The sequence below is a fragment of the Filicampus tigris genome, chromosome 7 (genome assembly GCF_054856515.1).
Source record: "Filicampus tigris isolate MCC_2025a chromosome 7, RoL_Ftig_1.0, whole genome shotgun sequence".
NCBI classification, from domain to species: domain Eukaryota; kingdom Metazoa; phylum Chordata; class Actinopteri; order Syngnathiformes; family Syngnathidae; genus Filicampus; species Filicampus tigris.
The window spans coordinates 21,497,007-21,519,074 of NC_141223.1; the positions used below are offsets into that span (position 1 = coordinate 21,497,007).

General features: G+C 40.8%; 1 protein-coding gene across 3 annotated transcripts in view; it reads right to left on the bottom strand.

Moving 5' to 3' along the window:
• Positions 1 to 22,068, bottom strand: part of cadm1b (cell adhesion molecule 1b) — a 250,988-nt gene that overhangs the window by 33,795 nt on the left and 195,125 nt on the right. For 2 of the 3 annotated variants that reach the window (XM_086034994.1, XM_086034993.1), the window contains 4 exons: positions 19,327 to 19,485; positions 17,149 to 17,245; positions 16,451 to 16,623; positions 559 to 609 (listed from right to left, as the gene is read on the bottom strand). In XM_086034994.1, coding sequence (XP_085891120.1) covers positions 559 to 609; positions 16,451 to 16,623; positions 17,149 to 17,245; positions 19,327 to 19,485 — 480 coding nt within the window. The remainder of the gene's footprint in view (positions 1 to 558; positions 610 to 16,450; positions 16,624 to 17,148; positions 17,246 to 19,326; positions 19,486 to 22,068) is intronic. The other variant, XM_086034995.1, reaches the window with a different exon arrangement.

Sequence of the window (22,068 nt, forward strand, 5' to 3'; positions counted from 1 at the left end):
TGATAAGGTGCCCCAATCTTGAAGCATTTTTTCCTTTTTTTTATCTTTTGTTTTTCAAATGTCACATTGTGGCATATCCAAATGCCACCTCCCTGTGCATCCTCGCCACATGCGTAGCCTTGACTATGCGTTTAAAACGTGGCTGCTATTGAGAATCATTCAAAGCCAAATCAAACGTACATCACTGTACGTGGGTGCAGGTTGGCCAACGATTTATCTTTCATTTACTTAAATGATTATTGATGTTTTTTTTCTGGCCTCACAAAGACAAAATGTGAGCTGTTTTCAAAATGTGAAAGGGTTTTCTCATATGATGGACAGCTGGGGGTGGCGAGATACAGCTGCAGATGCTGATAAGATAGCAGAGTGCGAGGCTCAAAAACACGACCGGGGTGCACTGACGGCACCCTGCATCCTGTCCTCAATGTCACCCATCAGCGCCTATCTGAAGAGAACTGCCTGTCCACAAATAATCATATACACGCACGCACACACGCATACACACTCTCGGTATAGAGAGGGCCACAGTGGTGGAAGTGGTGGGGAGGTGTACAGTACCTTGCGTGTTGACTGGGTTGGTGGTGGGTGTGGGGATAGTAGTGGGAGCATCTAGACGAAAAGAGTAAAGAAAAACAAAAAATAAAGAACACACATAAGAAATGAGAAAGACACGAGTAAAGAAGACAAAGGCCATTGACGACAAGAGGCTGTTCAAACTGACATTTTTTGGGGGAGAAGGTGTGGGTTCATCACAGAGGGACTGAAGTCAGTGCAAAAGCTAGGTGGTGGCTAGCTACACATAATACAAACATGCTATGGTTATTGAGGACATAGTATTCAAAGAAATACTGAAAATGACTACAAACCCAAATTTTACCCCCTGTTAAAATGTTACTTAAAAAGGAAATCAACCCAACCATATTTTTTTTCAAGAATATGTTCTTTGCAGGCCCACTACTCGAAACACGGCATTCTGATTAATATTGTGTTTGTAGAATATGAGTAAAGCAGCAAGCAAAATCCACCCCTTTTTAGCCATCTCAGGGGGCGGCCAATTTGTCACTTCTGTCGACTGAAAATGACATCACAATTGCTCAGGGCTCAGGTAACGGCCAATCACGGCTCAGCTTCAGAAAACAGGTCAACCGTGATTGCTTGTTTTCAACTAGTTGAAACAAGTAATTCTGATAAATATTGCGTTTATGGACTATAAGTTAAGCAGCAAAATGCACCCACGTTTAGCCATCTCAGGAGGCGGCCATTTTGTCGCTTCTGTCGACTGAAAATGACATCGAAGTTGCTTAGGTCTCAGATAACGATCAATCTGACCTGTTTTCTGAAGCTCAGCCATGAGCAAAAAATTCTTCCCTGCTTGAGTTACTCCGTATCTTTGAGAGTTTTGCAGTTCACCAAAGACTTAGACCTCTAAATACCGTGTTTAGACTCGTGGGCCTGCAAAGAACATATTCTGAACAAAATATATGTTTGGGTTGAATTCCTCTTTAAAACATTACCTGGATGGTAACTCATTTTATGATGGTAACTCTGGAAATCATTATTTCTTGTCACATTTTTCCCAACTTTACTCAACTGGGTTCCACTGTAATAGCATTAGCAACTGCAAATTCCAACAACACACCAGCACCATAGAACATCATAGAGAAGTTAAATCCATTCATTAAATCCCTGACAACTCAAAGGCAACAAAAACAAGACAAGTGACAATGCGGACTCCCGAGACAAAGCTTATGTTCCAGCTAATAACAATGGTGTCAACTTTAAATCAATGCTAATTATTCAGCATTACCAGATTAGCTCTGGCAACCACATGGGAGGGTGCGAAAACAGGTTTACGACAACAATGGAAGATGTCGTGCGCTTGTCTGATATGCTCTGCAACTTTTGCAGTCGTCAGCTAGCTTCACGCAAGACAATAGCAGCACGTAATGAGCCGTTTTACAGTCTAATAGATTTCAGTGTCGTGTCATTTTTGCTGAGAAAATGTACATTTTCTAAAGCATTTGATGTCCAAGCCAAACTGTTTGTATGGTTGCAGAAGTAAACGCTGATGGGAATGCCCTAAACCATGGCAGAAAATCATTACGATAAGCACCGTGTGTGAAATTGTTGTAGAACTGTATGGCACCACACTGAGAGTTACAATATTTCCACCTGTGCAACAAAAAAGGTAACAGCCCCAAAAATAAAATACCTCTCTTAACTGAGGTATGGAAAGTCATTTGAGCATTTCTTTTCTTTTCTTGATAACCATCTTGATACTGTGTTTTTGTCTTCATTTGTAAGACAAATAGCGCATGAGCAGACCCACTATGGCGCACAAGTAGAATGATTAAGTCTTATTACTAATGTTTTTTTACCACGAGTAGACCCAGCTAATCATGCACGGGTAGCCTCCTAGAACCTATCAGCACAAAAAAAAGCCGTGCTAGAGTGCGGAAATGTCATACGGTACTGAAAAAGTAAGACCCAGTTGTTCTACTATTGAGCAGTAGTAGGTCTGGGGAAAAAGTCGACTAATACAGGGCTTACACCTAACAATTTTCGCAGTCTCAGACTAAAAACTGAAAGTCTGAAAAAAGTTTCACTGGAGTCACAGTGTAAGGTGTTACGTCAGCTGCTTTAGATCAGTCTTTTCCAAATCTTGGCCTTGGGACAATATCAAACGGGTTTGATATTTCCTCTTTCAGTCTTTGTGGTGACGTGACACAACATTTGTTGGTGAAAAGTTGATACTGCACTTAAGCAATGGCATTTTCCCTGTCACGGGTCGCCATACCTTACTTATGACATTAAACAATTCCACTGTTTAACATCTAGTGCTTCCTAGTAGCACTAGTTAGCGTGCAGATGTCAACTAGTGCACAGTTTTGAGTGACCAGTAACGTCCTTGTTCTAGTATGCCAAAGATGTTCTGCTAGTGAGGACAAGAGCATAAGTACTTGTGCTAGTACAAGCGGAAGGCAGTAGTGGAAAAATGATCACTAGTAAGACACAGTCATTATAATAGTGTTCCCTAGTCATTCTTCTCGTGCGCGGGATTACAGTTAGAGTATATCAAGTAAGACAATTGTGAGCCCTACTAATATAAAGAAATATCAGAGGTGGACATTCCGTCAATACTGACGGAAGACCCGTCTATCTGTCAATGACGGACACCTGTTTTGCTAACGAATGACGGGAAACTTAAAAAAATACTGATGCACTATGTCTTGACGGAATAGTTTTTTTGTCCATCAATGTAATCATCAATAACGGGGTCAGCACCAACTGCTGGACTCCCGTTTCGCTGACGACTGGAGCTTGGTTTATGCTTGATGCGAAATTATGTCATTTTTCCATGTCATTTTTCTTCTCCACGCAGGATGCGCATTGCACACATTTTCCGCATTGCCCACACCGTGCACTACACTGACAATGCGTAACCTACGCGGACGGTCTGCGAGGAAAAATTTGGCGGATGACCAAAAGCTGTTGTAAACAACAGTGCTTTGTACTTTGTATTTATTTTGTTAAATGTATGTAGACTGTGCACCCAAACAGAAGAAGAAGAGGAAGAACAAGAACAAGAAGAAGGAGGAGAAGCAGAAGACAGTGGACGCTCGCATTCGGTCTTTAGCGCACCATCTTTTGAATTTGGGAAGTGTGAATTGTAAGAAGATCTTTACATTTGTAATGCTTTTTTAATAATTTGCTGGTCGTGTCTATTACTGAAGTAAAAAAAAGTTGAAAAAATTATTTCACCAGTCATTAGTTCATCACGATAACGGACAGAGGGCCGGGTGAAATTTACTTACGATCCTAAAATAGCGACGACCGGTGAAATTGACTTACTGAAATGGCAGTGACGAACTGAAATTTAGCGATAACGGAAGCAAGGGTTAAAATAACGACGATGCATTGGCGGATTGACTATTACAGTTTGGTTCGGCTTGAAATAATGACGGATTGACCATGATGGGGGGTGTCCCAGCCATTGGCGAATGATGCACCAGCAAAATGTATTGACACGCTCACCTCTGAAAAATATCATACAAAATCCGATAGTGGAAATTACTAGTAAGGCACGGTTGCTCTACTAGTGCACCCTAGATGTTACTCACAATACTCAGTCATATATTCTTTAACCTCCGCTAACAACGACTGTTATTACTACAGTTTACTGAGTTGTGACCATTGTCTCCTCGTATATCCATGTCTGTATTATACTGGCCCCGGATTTCCAAGGCACAAGGTGAATTGTCTTACTAGTGAGGATAAAAAACACACTAGTATACAGACCCTAATCTGACTATGTAGGACGTCAAATAAATGCGAAAGAGGCTTGCCATATGGTCCATCTTTCGATTCACAATGCACACAAAAGGCACATTTCAAGAACACGCCACATGCTGTTACAACATGTCATTTTGCCTGTCTTTCAAATTAACAACGCATAATAACGACGCACGGTCATGGTTCGACATCGCCGTTTACCACCATCTCGCCGGGTAATTAAGTCAAAGTGCCGATGAAACTACTGAGGTGATCCCAATCGGGGACTGACTGCGTCACCACGTGGCGTCGATTAGGACCCGTCGCTAACTGGCAAACATCATCACGGGAAAAAGATGGACGTGGGAGGGCGATTGAGGTAAGCGGTGGCACTGAGGGGGGCCACAAGGTACCTCATCAGGAGGATATATGGTGGGACTGGGGAAAGATAGCGCCGACCCCTTGCTGCGGGAGTCTCACAGCGGGGAGAAATTGGCTGGCCGTCTCCCTGCGCTGTTACTGTCTGCATTCCATCAAAAGACAGCAGGGAAGCGCACACTTCCAAACTAATGATAAAACATCAAGGACGGCGCAATGCTGCCGCCGGCGATAGAGTGCACAGTGGCGGTGGCGGGGAAGGTATCATGGGATTGTAGCGCGATTCCCCTCTGACAGCATTTGAAGAGGAGGGTGGGCTTCATTCCGCTCCCGGTGACCGAAGGCGGTCTGATAGCAGAAATGTCAGCGTGTGGAAAAAGGGGAAATTGGCCATTCAGGGGTTGGAGGGTCTTCACAAAGGCCGTGATAGGATGCGGCACATGTAATATCAAGGCAAACAGAAATTCTCCATGGGCAATTTTCCAGGCTGGATGACTTGGAGCCTGTGCATTATGAAGGCACAAGTATGAGTGTATTTGTGGATGATGAGGCTAGTTTCCAAGCGCTAAGAAAAAGAATTTGACCACCAAGTCAAACAAAACTGTGAAATGTGTTTACATGCAACATTGCTCCTAGTTGCATTTGGTTTCTTTTGGTTTAGACTTTATAACTTAGACACGTTGTGGTTGGCTGGGCTTTTTGATTGCAGCACACTGCATATTCAAGGCATCAGTGTTTGTTTCAAAAACGTAATGAGTGAACAGCTTCATAGGATGAATCTAAGGGAATAGAATCTTAGCCACATTGTACGTGAGCCAATAAAAATTAAGATAATCTGATGAGGGATTTTGCATGTTAAATAACATGTTTAATAATGATAACAATTCTGATAATAATAATAATAATAATAATAATAATAATAATAAAAATAACAACTCAAACAGACATTAAACACAAATCCAATTTGTTTCAAATTGGACAATATTTGAAAGAGATAAACCAAATAGAAAATATTGGTCAGTATATATATATATATATATATATATATATATATATATATATATATATATATATATATATATATATATATACACACACACATATATATATATATATATATATAATATGTATATAAACGCACATAGCCGGCACGTTGGACTGGTTAGCACTTCCGCCTCACAGTTCAGAGGTCGTGGGTTCGATCCCGGCTCCGGCCTCTCTGTGTGGAGCTTGCATGTTCTCCCCGTGCCTGCGTGGGTTTTCTCCGGGTACTCCGGTTTCCTCCCACATTCCAAAAACATGCTTGGTTGGTTGATTGGACACTCTAAATTGCCCCTAGGTGTGATTGTGAGTGCGGATGTTTGTCTCTGTGTGCCCTGCGATTGGCTGGCAACCAATTCCCTCGCCTACTGCCCGAAGACAGCTGGGATAGGCTCCAGCACTCCCCGCGACCATTGTGAGGATAAGCGGTATAGATAATGCATGCATATATATATATATATATATATATATATATATATATATATATATATATATATATATATATATATATAGAGAGAGAGAGAGAGAGAGAGAGAGAGAGAGAGAGAGAGAGAGAGAGAGAGAGAGAGAGAGAGAGAGAGAGAGAGAGAGAGAGAGAGAGAGAGAGAGAGAGAGTTTTTTACTTATTTAATATTATCTATTGTATTGTGTTTATAATAATTATTATAATAATAATCCATCAGATGTTGTGGTTGTGGTTTGTTTTAGTTGTTCCCGGTTGCTGTGAGTCCTCAGCAGCACACCTGTTCACAATCTCAATCATGGACTATTTAAAGACTGCCAAGCAGACAACTCACTGTCGGATTGTTGGCCTTGCTCATTACTGTGATTCCAAGTTCTCGGATTCTCTAGACCTATCTTGTTATTGTCCGTTTGCTCCCGTTGTACAATACGCGCCCTTTGTTCATGTAAGTAGTTTCTGATTTGAAGATTTCATCGGTTTGTATTACACACGTTCTGGATCTACTTGTTCTTTGGTAACAAGCAATTTCCGTTTTGTTGTTTTCCTTGCCTTTTGCAAGCGCTTTAATTAATTAAATTTACTATGTTTCTTCCTGATCCCACGTTCTGTGTTGTAATTTGTCGGTCTGGTGATTTGTGTTTGTTTTTGTTAAATACTTGCTTTTGTTCAATTCCTGGGCGGCACGGTGGGCGACTGGTTAGCACGTCCGTGCGTGGGTTTTCTCCGGTTTCCTCCCACATTCCAAAAACCTGCTTGGTAGGTTGATTGGACACTCTAAATTGCCCTTAGGTGTGATTGTGACTGCGAATGTTTGTTTGTCTATGTTTTGCCTTGTAATTGGCTGGCAACCAATTCGGGGTGTCCCCCGCCTACTGCCCGAAGACAGCTGGGATAGGCTTCAGCACGCCCGCGACCCTTAGGAGGATAAGCGGTATAGATAATGGATGGATGGATGTTCAATTCCTTTTGAGTCAGCGTTTTTAGAACCTGCCTCATTCTGGTGTTAACCAGAATCATAGCATTGCACTTTTCTGGACACTCAAAGGCCCTTTACAATGGATACATTATTCATGCACTCACACATTCACGCTCTGGAGGTGGTAAGCTACACATGTTAGCATAGGTGTGCATATTAGCATAACAATGTCATTTTGAAAACATTTCATAACTTATAAAATGCTCATAGATGTCACACCTATCTATATAAAGCAGCCTTTCCTGATTGAGGTTTTGTTTTGTTCCTGTCATGGACTATTTTCCCACCCATTCATCCATATACATCCAAACATTGGCTATGCTGACAGTTTTTCCACATCACGAAAATAGTAACACCTTTAATACTGTCTGCACATCCAATGTAAATATACAGCCAATCTATGACTTTTGCTCCATGGAGGATTTACAGGTCAGAGAAGTCAGCGTCGGGATAAACAGTGAGCAGAGGAAGGCAGCGTGGATGTGAATTATAGGAGCAGACAAAGGGGAGGAAAGATGCCTCTCTATCTAGCTTTTGCTTCCATTCCTGCAGAACAGCATGACAAGCACCCACACACAATACAACAGGACTTGATATGATGGGGATTTAAATCAACAACGCACATGCACACACACGCATGCACACACACCCGCATACACTCGCACACACTCACTTGACTGTGCAGACGCAGAATGAAAGGTCATCACTTCTTATAAAATAATGTTGACAGAGGGGTCGGCCCATGCCAAATCAAATGGCAAATGGGTTTAACCAAGCAGATTTTGATTGTAATTAAACTTTGTGTACTTGTCGATAATGACATCACAAGGCAAAATCTGTAATTTGAGGTCAATCGGAGCAGGGGCTTGGGAGCAATGGCCCACTGAATTTGGACATTTTTGATCCATGATATCGATGAAGATGCTGATGCTTATATATACAGTGGTACCTCTACTTACGAACGTCTCTTCATACAAAATGTTCAAGTTACGAAACGCCTCAACAGGAAAATATTGCCTCTTGCTACGAAAGAAATTTCAAGATACGAAAGGAAAAAATACAGTACAGTATCGGCTGCAACTCGGAGCTCCAGAGTTTACTGGACGCAACATACTCATTAGCTGCTCTGTCATTGGCTATTATCTTCCATCTTCCTGGCATCCCATTGGCTATGAGGGACCTCTACCGTATGTGTCTGTGGGTGTAGATAGATAGGTAGATAGATAGATCTACCATAGATATGTCTATGCAGCATCCTCGTCATTCGCCACTCGGGCCATGAGGTGTTACAATAGGTTTCCCTGAATCACGGTGCAGTATTCCGCTATGGACCCCAAAAAAGTGATGGAGGAACGAGGAAAAGAAAAAAAGAAGAGTTGTTTTGTCCATACAAACAAAGCAAGAGATAATTGAAAAGTATGAAAAGGGATGCGTTTGGTTGATCTCGCCAAAGAGTATGACCGTAATGTATCGACAGTCGCCACTTTATTAAAACAAAAGGAAGCCATAAAAGCTATAACTCCGTCCAAAGGCCTCACTATAATTTCGAAGAGAAGGTGAACAATGATATGGAGAGGTTGTTACTCGTGTGGATAAAGGAGAAAGAGTTGGCTGGTGACACAGTGACCTCGGACATAATTTGCGAAAAGGCAACTGTCATTTTGAATGACCTCGTGAAGGAGGATGCAGGCGAGGGAACGTTGGCAAAAGAACACCGGGAGTTCAAGGCAAGGCGTCGCACGGGTGGTTCGAGAACTTCAAATGCAGGACTGGAATTCACTCTGTTGTTCCGCATGGCTAGGCAAGTAGCGCCGACCACAAAGCGGCCAAAAATTCAAACAGTTAGTGATTGATGAAGGCCACGTTGCACAGCAAGTTTTTAATTGCGACGAGATGGACCTTTTTTGGAAAAAGATGCCTCGCCGAACCTTCATCACAGCAGAAGAGAGGAAAATGCCAGGCCATAAGCCCATGAAGGACCGCCTTACGCTTGCCCTTTGTGCCGATGCCAGTGGCAATTCAAGGCTCACAAATTATTAAAAGAAAGACCTAAGGTGCTATGGAGCGCCAATGCCAAGATGATCGACATGACTTGGCAGGAGGTGACCAGGCATAACCTTAATGCAGCTTGGAGAAAACTGTGCCCGATGATGTTGCCCCACGGGATATGGAGGGGTTCGAGGTGGAGGCTGAAGTTGAGCCTGAAGTTGAGGAAATTATTTCGCTGGGGAAGGGCATGGGTGTTGAGGTGAATGAAGACAACATCAACGAGTTGATTCAGGAGCGCAATGAGGAGCTTTCAACGTCGGAGCTGAAGGAGATGGAGGCGATGCAACGCATGGCAGTGCAGGAGGAGTTCAAAGAGGACGAGGAGGAGAAGGAGGCAGTCATGATTCCATCGGCCCGAATAAAAGACATCCTAGGAAAATTCCATGAAGTTTCGGGATTTGTTGAAAAGAATCTCTCAGAAAAAGTGTTCACCAGTCAGGCGTTCGCTCACTACGATGATGTTTGCCTTGGACATTTTCCAAGGATTGTTGAAAGCCGACAAAAGCAAACGTCCTTGGATCAGTTCTTTACAAAACGCCAGGCAAAAACAACTTCTGAACGAGAACATGAACCAAAGAGGGCAAAAAGCGATGAGGACAGAAATTAAAAGGTAAATGACCATCATTTTTATTCTTTACTCTATTCTTTGTTTTTTTACATTATGCACAACTCTCATTTATTGTGCAATTGTAACATGTATTTGTTACATGTTTTGATGCATTCTTATGCTTTATAAAACATTTATGTCTGAATATTGGGTGGCTTGGAACGGATTAGGGCATTTACATGGAAAACGTGTCTCTACTTAAAAAAAAATTCTACTTAAGAAATTTCTTCCAGAACCAATTAATTTCGTAAGTAGAGGTACCACTGTACAGTATATATTTTTTCAAAGATTTGCATCTATTTAAACCCCAAAGTGGAGCATGGGAAAAATAATTGGATAAGAAGCAGGAAGAAGACACTTAGAAATGAAAGACAACAAAACGACAACTTCAAAATGTCAACTTGACTAGACATAATAATGACATTAATGGCTGACACGCGTTTCCAAAAACAAGTGGCGTTTGTAAAAAAGCAAGACAACGCAGGACAAGGCTCTCAAACGATGGCCAATCTGCAGTGCACAGACACACTAATTAAGCCGCTGTAGTGGGCATGATTATTCTGGGACAACAAAGCCTCACAACAACATGTTTTGGGATGGCCTTAAATCCTGCGCAAAGAGGTGTGGGAGTTGCAGGCATAATTACTAGCGGTTATGAACACTTTTTTACCAATCTCCGGTGTCTCATTAGAACCCCGCTGAAGATGCAGTGGGTCTGACGTCCGTGCTCACACGAGACGCTGTTTCATGGAAATCGTTAAAATATGTGCAGAGTGACTCGTTAATTGAAGAGACAACAGGGCAAGGAGGATGCAGTTTCTAGATGAAAAAAAAGTGTCCGGACTAAGAACACCTGCTTCTAATGGGCTTTTACTCCCTGCAACTATGCTTTTTCATACAGCCACATATGGGATTTGCATAATGTTGATTTTTTTTTCTTCTAATTATTATTATTATTATCCATCCAACCATCCATTATCTATACCGCTTCCCCTCACAAGGGTCGCGGGCGTGCTGGAGCCTATCCCAGCTGTCTTCGGGCAGTAGGCGGGGGACACCCTGAATTGGTTGCCAGCCAATCGCAGGGCACACAGAGACAAACATCCACACTCACAATCACACCTAGGGGCAATTTTAGAGAGTCCAATCAACTTACCTGCCTTATTATTATTAATGTTTGCCAAATTTGTAAAATTCTAACAAAAATGGAGCTCCCAGGGTCATCAGCATGTCTTCTATAGTTAAATGAAAACTTAAACAATGGCTCCATTTACTTTCCTACAGTAATTATTTATTATGAATAATGTAATGAGTAATGATACCGACTCCCAGTTCAGCAGGGTCTCATTCGCTAGCACCATGTTAGGCTAGGTTCACACCGCAGGCAAATGCGACCCAGATCGGATTTTTTTGCCCACATGCGACCTGTATCAGATTTTTTTTATGACAGTCTGAACGGCTCAATTCCGATTTTTTTCAAATGCGACCTGGGTCGCTTTCATATGTGGTCCTAGATCGGATACGTATCCGATCTTTTCCAATGCATTCGCGGTCTGAACGGCCAGGACGCATGTACTGTATACGACATTGACGAGCACAAGATGCGCTCCGCGCAGGCGGAGGGGAAGTGCTGGCAGCAGGGGATCGAATCTGCAAAGTTGTTTTGAGTAACACTATTGACTTTAATTTAATCCCTCTTGAAACGTGAAGCATAAAGTGGACATTTATGGCGATCGTAGTCATTCAGCCACGGCTCAGATAGATTGATTTTTTACGCACGGTTATGACGCGACGTCATCGTTAGTGATGTCTCCATGAAATGAGATAATAAAGCCTCGCCTCATAATTTCCCCCAAATACTGTATTTATTTCTACCTGCTACCTAATCGCTTGAACGCCCCAATACGCTGGACCACATTTACTTCCGCAAACATAGCGGGTGTGACGTCGTCTCTTCTTCTGCGCAAGCGGGCCACTTTGACGACGCATGTGTTCATACAGCAGACAAGACAGAGGTCGCATTTTTAATGTAATATGAACGCTTACACAAAAAATATGATTTTTTAGGGGGGGAGGGAGCAATTCTCTCTCTTGGTGCTCAGCATGTTTACAGAGGCCGAGGCACAGGCGTGTGGAACAAGATGCGTGATACTTAATGCCGCGTTTAACCGAATAGTAAAATACAAAACGTTTAATAAATCGTAGACAGTTAAACGGTTAAACGATTAGTCACGCACATCCCTAGTATATACCGGCAAGTCCTCTGCATAGACATCTTTCCGCTAACTACAATGTTCAAAGCGTAGACTCAAAAACTTCTCTGCAGGATTAACTTCTCAAACAGCACAAACTATCTCCGAGAGTAATTACTGGAACACTGAATCCTTTTCACCTGAGAGATTTGGATTATGAGGTACTATTGTATGGGTGTGTATGTGTGTGTGTGTGCTGGCCAAGGTGTGAGATGTGCCTCGTACCCACCAAGGCTGTTCTCTCCCTACATATTCACCCCAAAAAATAAAGAAAGAAAAGAAAAGAAAACTGACAACAGCTCTCATGCTGAACCATTCACAACTCCAGAAGGTCACTCCAGAAAAAACATCTGTAAAGTTTGGAATACTTCGGCTCCCTCTGCGCCCAAGTCATTCACTTATCATTTTGCTACATTTCAATTTTTTATTTTTTTAACATGCTCCAGTTCCTTGGTATGAAAACAAAATCAAAATTATATTGTCCAATGTACTCTTACTGGAAAAATTGGAAAATACACATCAGTCCTGACTGTAATGTGAAAATTACGAGAGAAGGCATCAAATCAGATGATAAAGTTTGTATTTAGATATAGAGAAGTACTCTGCCATTAAATTTCCAAGGTCAATTTTGAAAACAAGGTCAATTTTGATCATGAAGCTGCTCAGTTTCGTATATGAATTTGACTTTACCTGACTTCCTTAAAGGAGAAGTCACCGTAAACATTTCTTTTCAAGAATATGTTCTATGCAAGCCCACTAGTTGAAACAGGGCATTCTGATAAATATTACGTTTGTGGAATAAGTGTTAATTCACTCGTTTTTAGCCATCTCCGGGGGCGGACATTTTGTCTTCTGTCGACTGAAAATGACATCACAACTGTTCACAACGACTAATCACGGCTCAGATTCAGAAAACAGGTCAGCCGTGATTGGTCGTTGTGAGCAGTTGTGATGTCATTTTCACTCGGCAGAAGACAAAATGGCTGCCCCTATGCATTTTGCTGCTTAACCTATCTTCCACAAACGCAAAATTAATCAGAATGCCATGTTTCAACTAGTAAGCCTGCATGGAACATATTCTTGAAATAAAATTTGTTTGGTTTGACTTCTTCTTTAAAGAGGACATCCCCTTTCAATCCATTATATAGATTCACACTTTTTGTCACCCTCTAATTAATTATGGTATCATCTCGTGGCTAGGCTACAACTCCTACTATGACCATGAACAGGAAGAGCGCTGTAGAAAATGCGAGACAAATAAAGTGAGTAAAAGTAAAAATATTTTAATACTACCTTCTATGAACGCCTTCCGAAGGACAATTAGTCAATGACTTCTCTTCTTTAATTTATAGACACGGACGGAATTCTTCACAAACTCCTTTACTAAAAAGATGCCAGCTACACAATTGATGAGACGGCCCAGACGTGGGGGGAGGAAAAAAACCTTTTAATTTATACGCACAAATGCACATTTTCAACAGCTGTCATCATTATTTGCTGGTGGGCAAGATAAACAAACCGTAACATTGTTGCTTTTTGACAATGGCTGTCAATCGACTTAAATGAGGCGGCCGAGAACAAATCAAACAATATCATTGTCGTGAAAGCTGCAATCAGAGCTCATAAAAGCCAACAGAAGGCCTGTTCTCTACAACAGATTTTGCTTTTAAGGCCACACAGTGCCTTCTCCTCACATCCAGCTGTTTGAATGTGTGCCGTGCTTGGCGCTCAAATCTAACAGTCACTCTCAACATGCAAAATATATGGGGAAAAAAAGGGATATATTTCCACAGGTCAATGTTGTTTGGAGTATGAGATGCTGTCACTGTTGTCAATGAGGTCAAGTTCATCCAGACAACTTGTAGGCAAGAGATAAAGCTTTTTCATTTCAAGACTTTAACATGCAAGGTTGAAAAAACAGCTAACAACTGTGTTACATTATGTATACAGGAACCAATTATAGGAAAATACGGAGTTCTCTCAAATTCTAGACATCCGTCAAACAGTCTTATCTATTGAAGACAAATACATGCCTCAAACAAATGCCTCCCTTTTGCCCATCATTAAAAACATGTACTAACTTTAGCCAAGACACCAGTGTTCACAGAGACATGAAATAGTTAACTTCTGAGCACATTTGAACACTGTTACTAATCAAAACAGCAGCACCAAACCACATAATCTTTCAGATGAATAAAACTGTGACGATTTATCACATGTTGTAAATGAATTCACTGTGCAATATTAAAGATAAAGCTGTTTGAGACTATTTTATGTGATTGCGTTGGTGCAGAGTTCAAATGAGCTCAGCAGTTAACTATTTATCTTCCGTGTTTGAATTAAGTGAGCTCATTACAGCTACTACCAGGTTGTTGTTTTTTTCTGATGGGAAAACGTATGTGAAAGCACTTCATTTTCCACCCAAAGATCCCCAATGTTCTCTACTGTGAGCAAACATAATGTAGATGTTCCCCACAACACCACTGAGATGTGATCGTCGTTTTCAGTCGTAAACAAACGTAACGCTAGCTAGAACACATTGTCGTAGCGTTTATTACTGATACAAAACAAGTAATGCCATCATGTCACAATGTGGTCGCAGCGTCACGTAAACAGAGCATGTTGCCATTAAACGCATTTTTTTTACAACAGTAGAATGCGTGAGCACACAGAGAGAGTCTTTTTTCGACTAATGGATGGATGGATGGATGCTAGATAATGTATAGTGCCAACAACGTACTGTATGACTGTCATAGCAATGTCAATAACAGATGTTCTGTTTTCTAATAACACAAATTTTGAGATTATCAATATGCTCTACTTGTTATCTGCCGGTACACAGCCATTTTGATCAGTAATTCCATAACCAGATCCTAACCCCCAATCCCTAACTTTATCCAATAATTACTTTTTTCGTTTTCGTCAGACAATGAGGTTTTTATGTACCTCTACGAGTTTCGACGTCAACTGCCGTCTTCTTCAGTAAGACGGCAGTTGACGTCGAAACTCGTAGAGGTACATGAAAACCTCATTGTCTGAACCTCATTGTCCCTGTTCATTTGTGTAGTTTTTCCTAAATGTTTTGTTGGAAATGATGTGTTTTTCAGTGTGGGTGTGTGTTTGTGGGCATGAAAGTTAGTGTGTCCAGATTGCAAACAGGTGTGACCTGCTGATTGGCCAATTCAGAGGATTGCTACCATCGGATTGGTCAGAGGAGGTGGCAGTCACTCTCTTTCTGAGCCCTCCATCTTTTAACCTGGCTAGATGCTGTCCTGTGAACCTGCAATTGTTGTGAGCAGTTTGTAACCTGGTAGGAGGGAGAAGCCTTTTTGTTTTTGCCCTGTTTTCTCCTATTTATTAGTCGGAGGAAGGTTAAGAGTTTGTCTTTGATTTGTTTCATTTTGTTGACAGAATATAGGGTCCTTAGATTGATTTTGTTTGTTGTGTTGGCATATTCCTCCCTCCGAAGTCCAAAAAAGAAACCACATAAATGTAGTTCTCGTGCACACTGGCCTGCTTGGGAGTGGGAGGACGGGGGGAGCATTTAATTTGGTTATGTTTCGGGTTCCCCTAGGCCATTAACATAACGCCATATGCGAAAGTAATACCTAACTTTATCCCCCAAACCTTGAGACCATAGATACTAACCCTAGCAACTAACCCCCAAGACAAAAGTCGAACTAACACCTTACACCTAATGTGCCCATGCCAGCTCCAAATTTTTGGTTATAATGTAGAGCCTTGCCCGTTGCCCTAACCTTAACAGGAAGTAAAGATCATTTAGTCATCTGGTTTCTATCTGAGCGGAAATATGGTAAACGGAAACCAGAAAGCATTACTGAACTTAAGTTTTGATACAGCTGTTATTTAATCGTTGAGAATAAAATGTATGTTAGAAAAGTCGCATGAACTGGTTCCACTAAAGATATATTTCAAACCCAAAACATGAATTTTCCCATTTATTGTGGTCCAGAAGATCAACCGGTATGTCGACAAAAAGATTGTGAGGCATTTGCTTCATTCAGGGCATGAGGAGGCTAAAGTTGTTTCACCATGCCCTGAGCATCTGACAGGAGAAGAAGCCCATCTAACATGGCTCTGTATGATTTTTTTACTCTTTCCCTCGCTAAAGGGAAAGCTTCGAGGACTCGTTTTGAAGACGTCGATGACATCAAGATGGAGATGATGATGAAAGAGCGTTGGAAAAGTACGTTAGACGCCAAGAGAATTACTTATTCATTTGAGACCCAGTCCTGGAATCTTTATGACACAACTCGTACTTGGCTTGTTGCACAAATGAGTTGTGATTCAACAATGGCGACCCTCCAAATTATTCTATTACAGTCTGACACTGCACTCTTATTCAGTTGTTGAACAGGAAAGTAGTGCAATGAGTCGCAGCACCTACTCACCGTACACAAAGAGGATATAGTCATCGTAGGCCTCGCCCACCGCATTGGAGGCCACGCAGCGATACGTGCCGTTGAAGGACTTGTTGAGGTTCTCAATATACAAGTCTGAGCCGGTGACCACGGCGTGAGGTGGCATGTCCTCGTCCACCCTGAGCCAGTTGATCTGATGAGGACTGCGAACACATGTGCACAGGAGGCTTAAATACAGGGCAATATTGAGAGTCACATTGACACGGTGCACTTAAAGCAGACATATTAGGCAAAATCCGCCAGTCGAAAAAACTATTGAAAAAAAAAAAAAACTCGGGTCACTCGTACCTCTGTGAGAGTCTCTGTCGCCAAACTACGAGTATGGTCAATGAACGGGGCGATCATTGCCAAGTCTCTTAAATATCCACACTTTTAGTTCTCCCCCATTTCCTCTGTTTGTATTATTATAATATAGTGAGGACAATCTACTTCTATGACAATCTCATCATGTTGTTCAGTAGTATCGCAATAAAGCAATTGCATTATAAACAATATATTAGAAGAAACACATCAACAATACATCATGAAAATCTTTATACAGAAACAACTGTCATTAAGTATAGATATTTGGATACCGAAAAGCCCCCATCTCATGATTTGACGATACGACACATGAAGACATTGACATTGTGTCCCACCCCTCATCTGTAGTGCGCACGTGTACTCACTGTGGTTTTCCTCCTGCAATGCACGTCAGATCGAGATTGTCGCCCTCTCGACTTAATCCTTCGGGATATGTCACCACAATCTTCACTTCAGGTTTATCTGAGAAATAAAAAAAGACAGTTATTGACTTGTATGGTATACTCTTAACAAGGCTGGCCCATTTTACTGCCTATACCCGCAGCCAAAACTCAAATAAAATTATTATTGCACTCAAAATGTGGAGAGAGAGAGAGAGCAACTGGAGCAAAAGAAATAGCCAGGAGTGAAACGTGGGGCAGGATGAAAAGGATTATTCTATATGCACATTTGACATCTACTCAGCCTTTTAGTATCTTACACCAAAATGATTTCTCTCCGCTTATCAACGTGTGCCAAAGATGAACAAAATGTCAAGCACTTCCAGTCAAGCTTTCTATTTTTCCTTGAAAGGTCAGAGTAAAAAAAGTGGACCAAAATGAATATTCTACACCGCGGACAATAGGGTGACTCAACCTTAGAGATGCGCTGTGGCAGTCCTGTTTATCAGTCACACTTCATCAGAAAATCACCTTAAACTAGCGACAGCATCACCTAATAGCTGTTGAGGAACATTTCTGTAGTCTTCTCTTTTTAGTGAAAGAAGAACGCTCATTCTGATTGGTCTCTAACAATTTAGCTACTTTATGTACCTTTAATTACTTTAAAAGAAGTCACTTTTGGTAAACAGAATTGCAGTTAGGGCTGCAGCTATGGAATATTTTTTACAACCCTTTCATTCATCAAGTAATCTGGAAAAAAGTTACATCCGATGAACTCTGCCCGGCAACATGGATTCCTTACTAAATCAGTAAATACAAATGATTAAACTAAACTGAACATTTCCAAAACGCCCAAAATTTGAGAATTTATTTTGGCAGCGACAATGTTAAGATTCATATGAGTGATAAAATCAGTATAAAAAACAAATAATCATGAACAACAACGGATGCAATGCAAAGGTGAGTGACACAACTCACATTTTTAACATTTGTAGGTCCAATGCATATAAAAACAAGCTTATTAATAGTCGATGATCAAAAACTCTAAAACAAACATGCATGCAACAGGGTTATTTTAGTTAAAGAAAACTAACAATCTAAAACTGATAAAATATTTTTGTTGAGGAAAGAAAAAAAAAAGACTAAAACTAAAATGGACTAAAACTACATTTTATATTTATAAATCTAAAACCAACTATTATAGCAAAAATGTCCTCCGTTTTCATCTTTTTCAATTAATACCTTAAATGAACTTTTAGGGTTCATATTAAATGTATTTATTTTGGCAGTACTGTACAGCCACAAAGAAGGAAGGTCGAACAGTCATTTTGGGAATATAGTTTACTTTATTTCACAATACTTAGTGACTTTTTTTAAATGTTGTACTCAACAAACATTCCATAAAAAACGAACAAACCTAAAACTAATTAAATCTAAATTAGCATGATGCATTTTCGGAAAAATAAAAAGTTATAAGAACAAACAAACCAGCTCTAAACACTAATTCAATTTAATGAATTAAAAAAACAAAACAAAAGACAAACTGAAATAGAAACTGACTATAATGAAAAATCCCAAACTATTATAACCGTGGAGATTTAGCATCATCTATAACTTCCTGTTTATTGTCTTCATTTTCCTCCCTATTTTATTGCAAAAATCCACAAAAAGTCAAAGAAAAAGTAAAACAGTTAGATGCTTGCTGAAGTTGGGCATGACTTGGGGACGGGCTAGAGCGGGCATGTCAAAAGTCCGCCCTGGGGGCCAAATTCGGCCCGTGTTCAAATTTTTTGCACTGAAATACAAAACATTTGTGTTTGCAACATAGTTTGCTGAGAGAATGTGGCTGTTTTCAAGGAATTCAATACCAACAGTCACTACCAGACAAGATGACTGTTTACAAACGTCATGAAAAATGAAAACAAATGGAACTGAATGGCCACACACATTTTCACCTCACCAAATCTGTCCCTCTTTGCAAAAAGTTTGGACACTCCTGCGCTTGTGAAATATTCCGCATTTTGGGAGGCATTTTGACTGAAAAAGGTTTCGCTATGTTATTTTGCAAGGCGGGATGCTGCTTTGGAGTAACTTCAGCAGTAATCACGCGTCTGTATTGAAGTGCAGTGTGTCATCATGTAATGGTACTTTTAAGATGCTCACATAACACTTCCAGGTTCCTTTGAGCCAACAGGTCGTTCGCGGCCGGGTGTTCGATGACGCAATCCACCGGCATGCCGTCGTCCTCTTTGCTGACTAAGAATCGCACGCGGCTAGTGACAGTAAACATCCGGTCGTACGTCTCCTCCACCGTTGTTTCACCTGGAAAGAAGGGAGATGTTAACTGCAGTGGTGGGAAGTAAGTAGGAGATTGTTCAGGTATCTGTACTGTACTTAGGTATTTTGTTTAACAGACGTGGGCATCTCGCCAGACTGAAAGATTGGTCCGTCAGTCCTTCACTGACGGATGCCCGTTTTGCCGACGATTGATGAATGACGGCACAGCTTTTAAAATAGACGGACTGACGAATGACGGAAGTGGGTTTTCATCCGTCAATGTAATTGTCATTAACTGGTTTTCTGACATTTTTTAAGGGGACCGTGTCATTTACGGATTACTTATCTTTACTTCAAATATCAGTACTTTCTACTCCTTATTTTGTGAAAATAGGCTTGTTACTATTTCTAACCTCAGAGAAGATGACAGAGTGTAAAAAAGACATAAATAGAAAGAGGTAAAGTCAACCGCGGTTGAGAGCTCTGATTGATTGAGATTTTGGGGATTTATGAGGCGGAAACAACAGTGAAATGGAAGAAGGGAGCATTAACGCCAACGGCAACAGAAATGGAGAAGCATGATTTTTCCTATCCACTGAGTTATTTTAGAGAATTGCTTGATGTTGTTGGCTTCAAATGATTTTTGGCGAATGTGATATGTCTTGTCACAGCCTAAAAATCACCAGCTTCTGGTGTTGAAAAAACCCCAATCTACATCCAATCTAAAAATAAATGAAAATACAGATAAGGTGGATTTTTTTCATATCATTAGCTAATGTGGCATTACTTAGTTAGTTCAGAACGAGAAAGCTGTTGTCCATTTTTTTTTTCTTCTAAGTATGAGCACAATGCAAGTTTATTACATTTTTCAAAATGGGTACTAGTGTAAACAGTATATCTGACAGTTAAATTTAACTTTTGTACTTAAATTCCCTGTATAGTAAATTCATAGATTGGCTTCTAAATACATTATAGCATACATGTTTGAAGATAATCATTCAAAACACGTGAAAAGACAAATATGTCGTACGAATAAAGGAATTATTTGAATGAATACGTATGAATTGTGGACACATAGCATTTAACTGTTTTTCACTATTTCTGTGTTCCTGTTTTTTTTTCCGGCCTGCCCTGGATAAATGGCTGCCCAGTGATGTAGTTATGCGACCAGCATGAGTCCCTCCTCCCTCACTATATAAGTGCTGCATTTTTTTACAGGATAAGTCCATTTTTTTTCATAGCCTAGCAAGTCTTGCGATTCAAATGCGACTTGTACTTTGTACATAAAATTAGAGTTTAGACTCGCACCCAAAATCCTCGTTCCCTAATTGTGTTGATGGCAGCACACGGGTTCCAGTTGGACTTGAAACTTCCGCTTCTTACTATGGAAACTTTTTTTTAATTGAAAATGGCTTAACTTAACTCATTCACTTCCAGACATTTTCAGACCCTATTTTACGATAACATTTGAAAAAATGTGAAAAAAATATAGTTCCTGGGATTGAATGGCTGGACTGTGAAAAGACAAGTAAATTTGTCAATGGCAATGAATGAATCAAAGGTGAAGGTAATGCACCAAATGTATTTGCCAACCGCCAAAAGAAAGTAGAAGAACAAATGTAGAAGAAGAACCTCTGCCACAACAAGGATTTATTATTTACAGCTCCAAAAGGCACAATAACCAACAAGGATTCTACCTTTGGCCACAATGTGATACGGAATTCTAGTTAAGGTAAGCAAATTTAAACTAAAAAGAAAAACGTTTCCGTTGTTAAAAGCAGAAGTTTTGAATCCAACCGGAATTTGTTCGCTGCCGTCAACAATACAATTAGGGAACGGTGATTTTGGGTGCGAGTATGAGCTCTACTTTTCTTGTTCTCGCTTTTTGTAAAATACATTCCCCCTAAAAATGTGAGTTATAGTCCAGTACGACATATGTCTTTTTCGTCTTCATTGATGCAGTTTTTCACTGGTCTGACTCCGGAGTGACTTATAATCAGAAGGCTACAGTATATTGATGTATTGATACAGTATACTATATATAATATATTGACAAAAGGGCGGCACGGTGATCGACTGGTTAGCACGTCCGCCTCACAGTTCAGATGTTGTGGGTCCGATTCCGGCCTCGGCCTTCCTGTGTGGAGTTTGCATGTCCTTCCCGTGCCTGCGTGGGTTTTTTTCCGGGTACTCCGGCTTCCTCCCACATTCCAAAAACATGCTTGGTCGGTTAATTGATCACTCTAAATTGCCCCTAGGTGTGATTGTGAGTGCGATTGTTTGTTTGTCTCTGTGTGCCCTGAAATTGGCTGGCAACCAGTTCGGGGTGTCCCCCGCCTACTGTCCGATGACAGCTGGGTTAAGCTCCAGCACTCCCGCGACCCTTGTGAGGATAAGATGTATAGATAATGGATGGGTATTGACAAATGTGTTTAAGTGACAAAATTTGTTTGATATTCCAATTTTGAGTGGCTGACAAATTAGATTATGTTAGATTCTATCATATCCTACGGTAATTTAAAAATGGCAGAGGGGAAAATGCCATTGGATTGGGCGGAATGAAGCAGATTCTCAGGTAGGTCACTGGGTTAACTGCTCAATAAATATTTTAGAGCCTGTCGTTACACA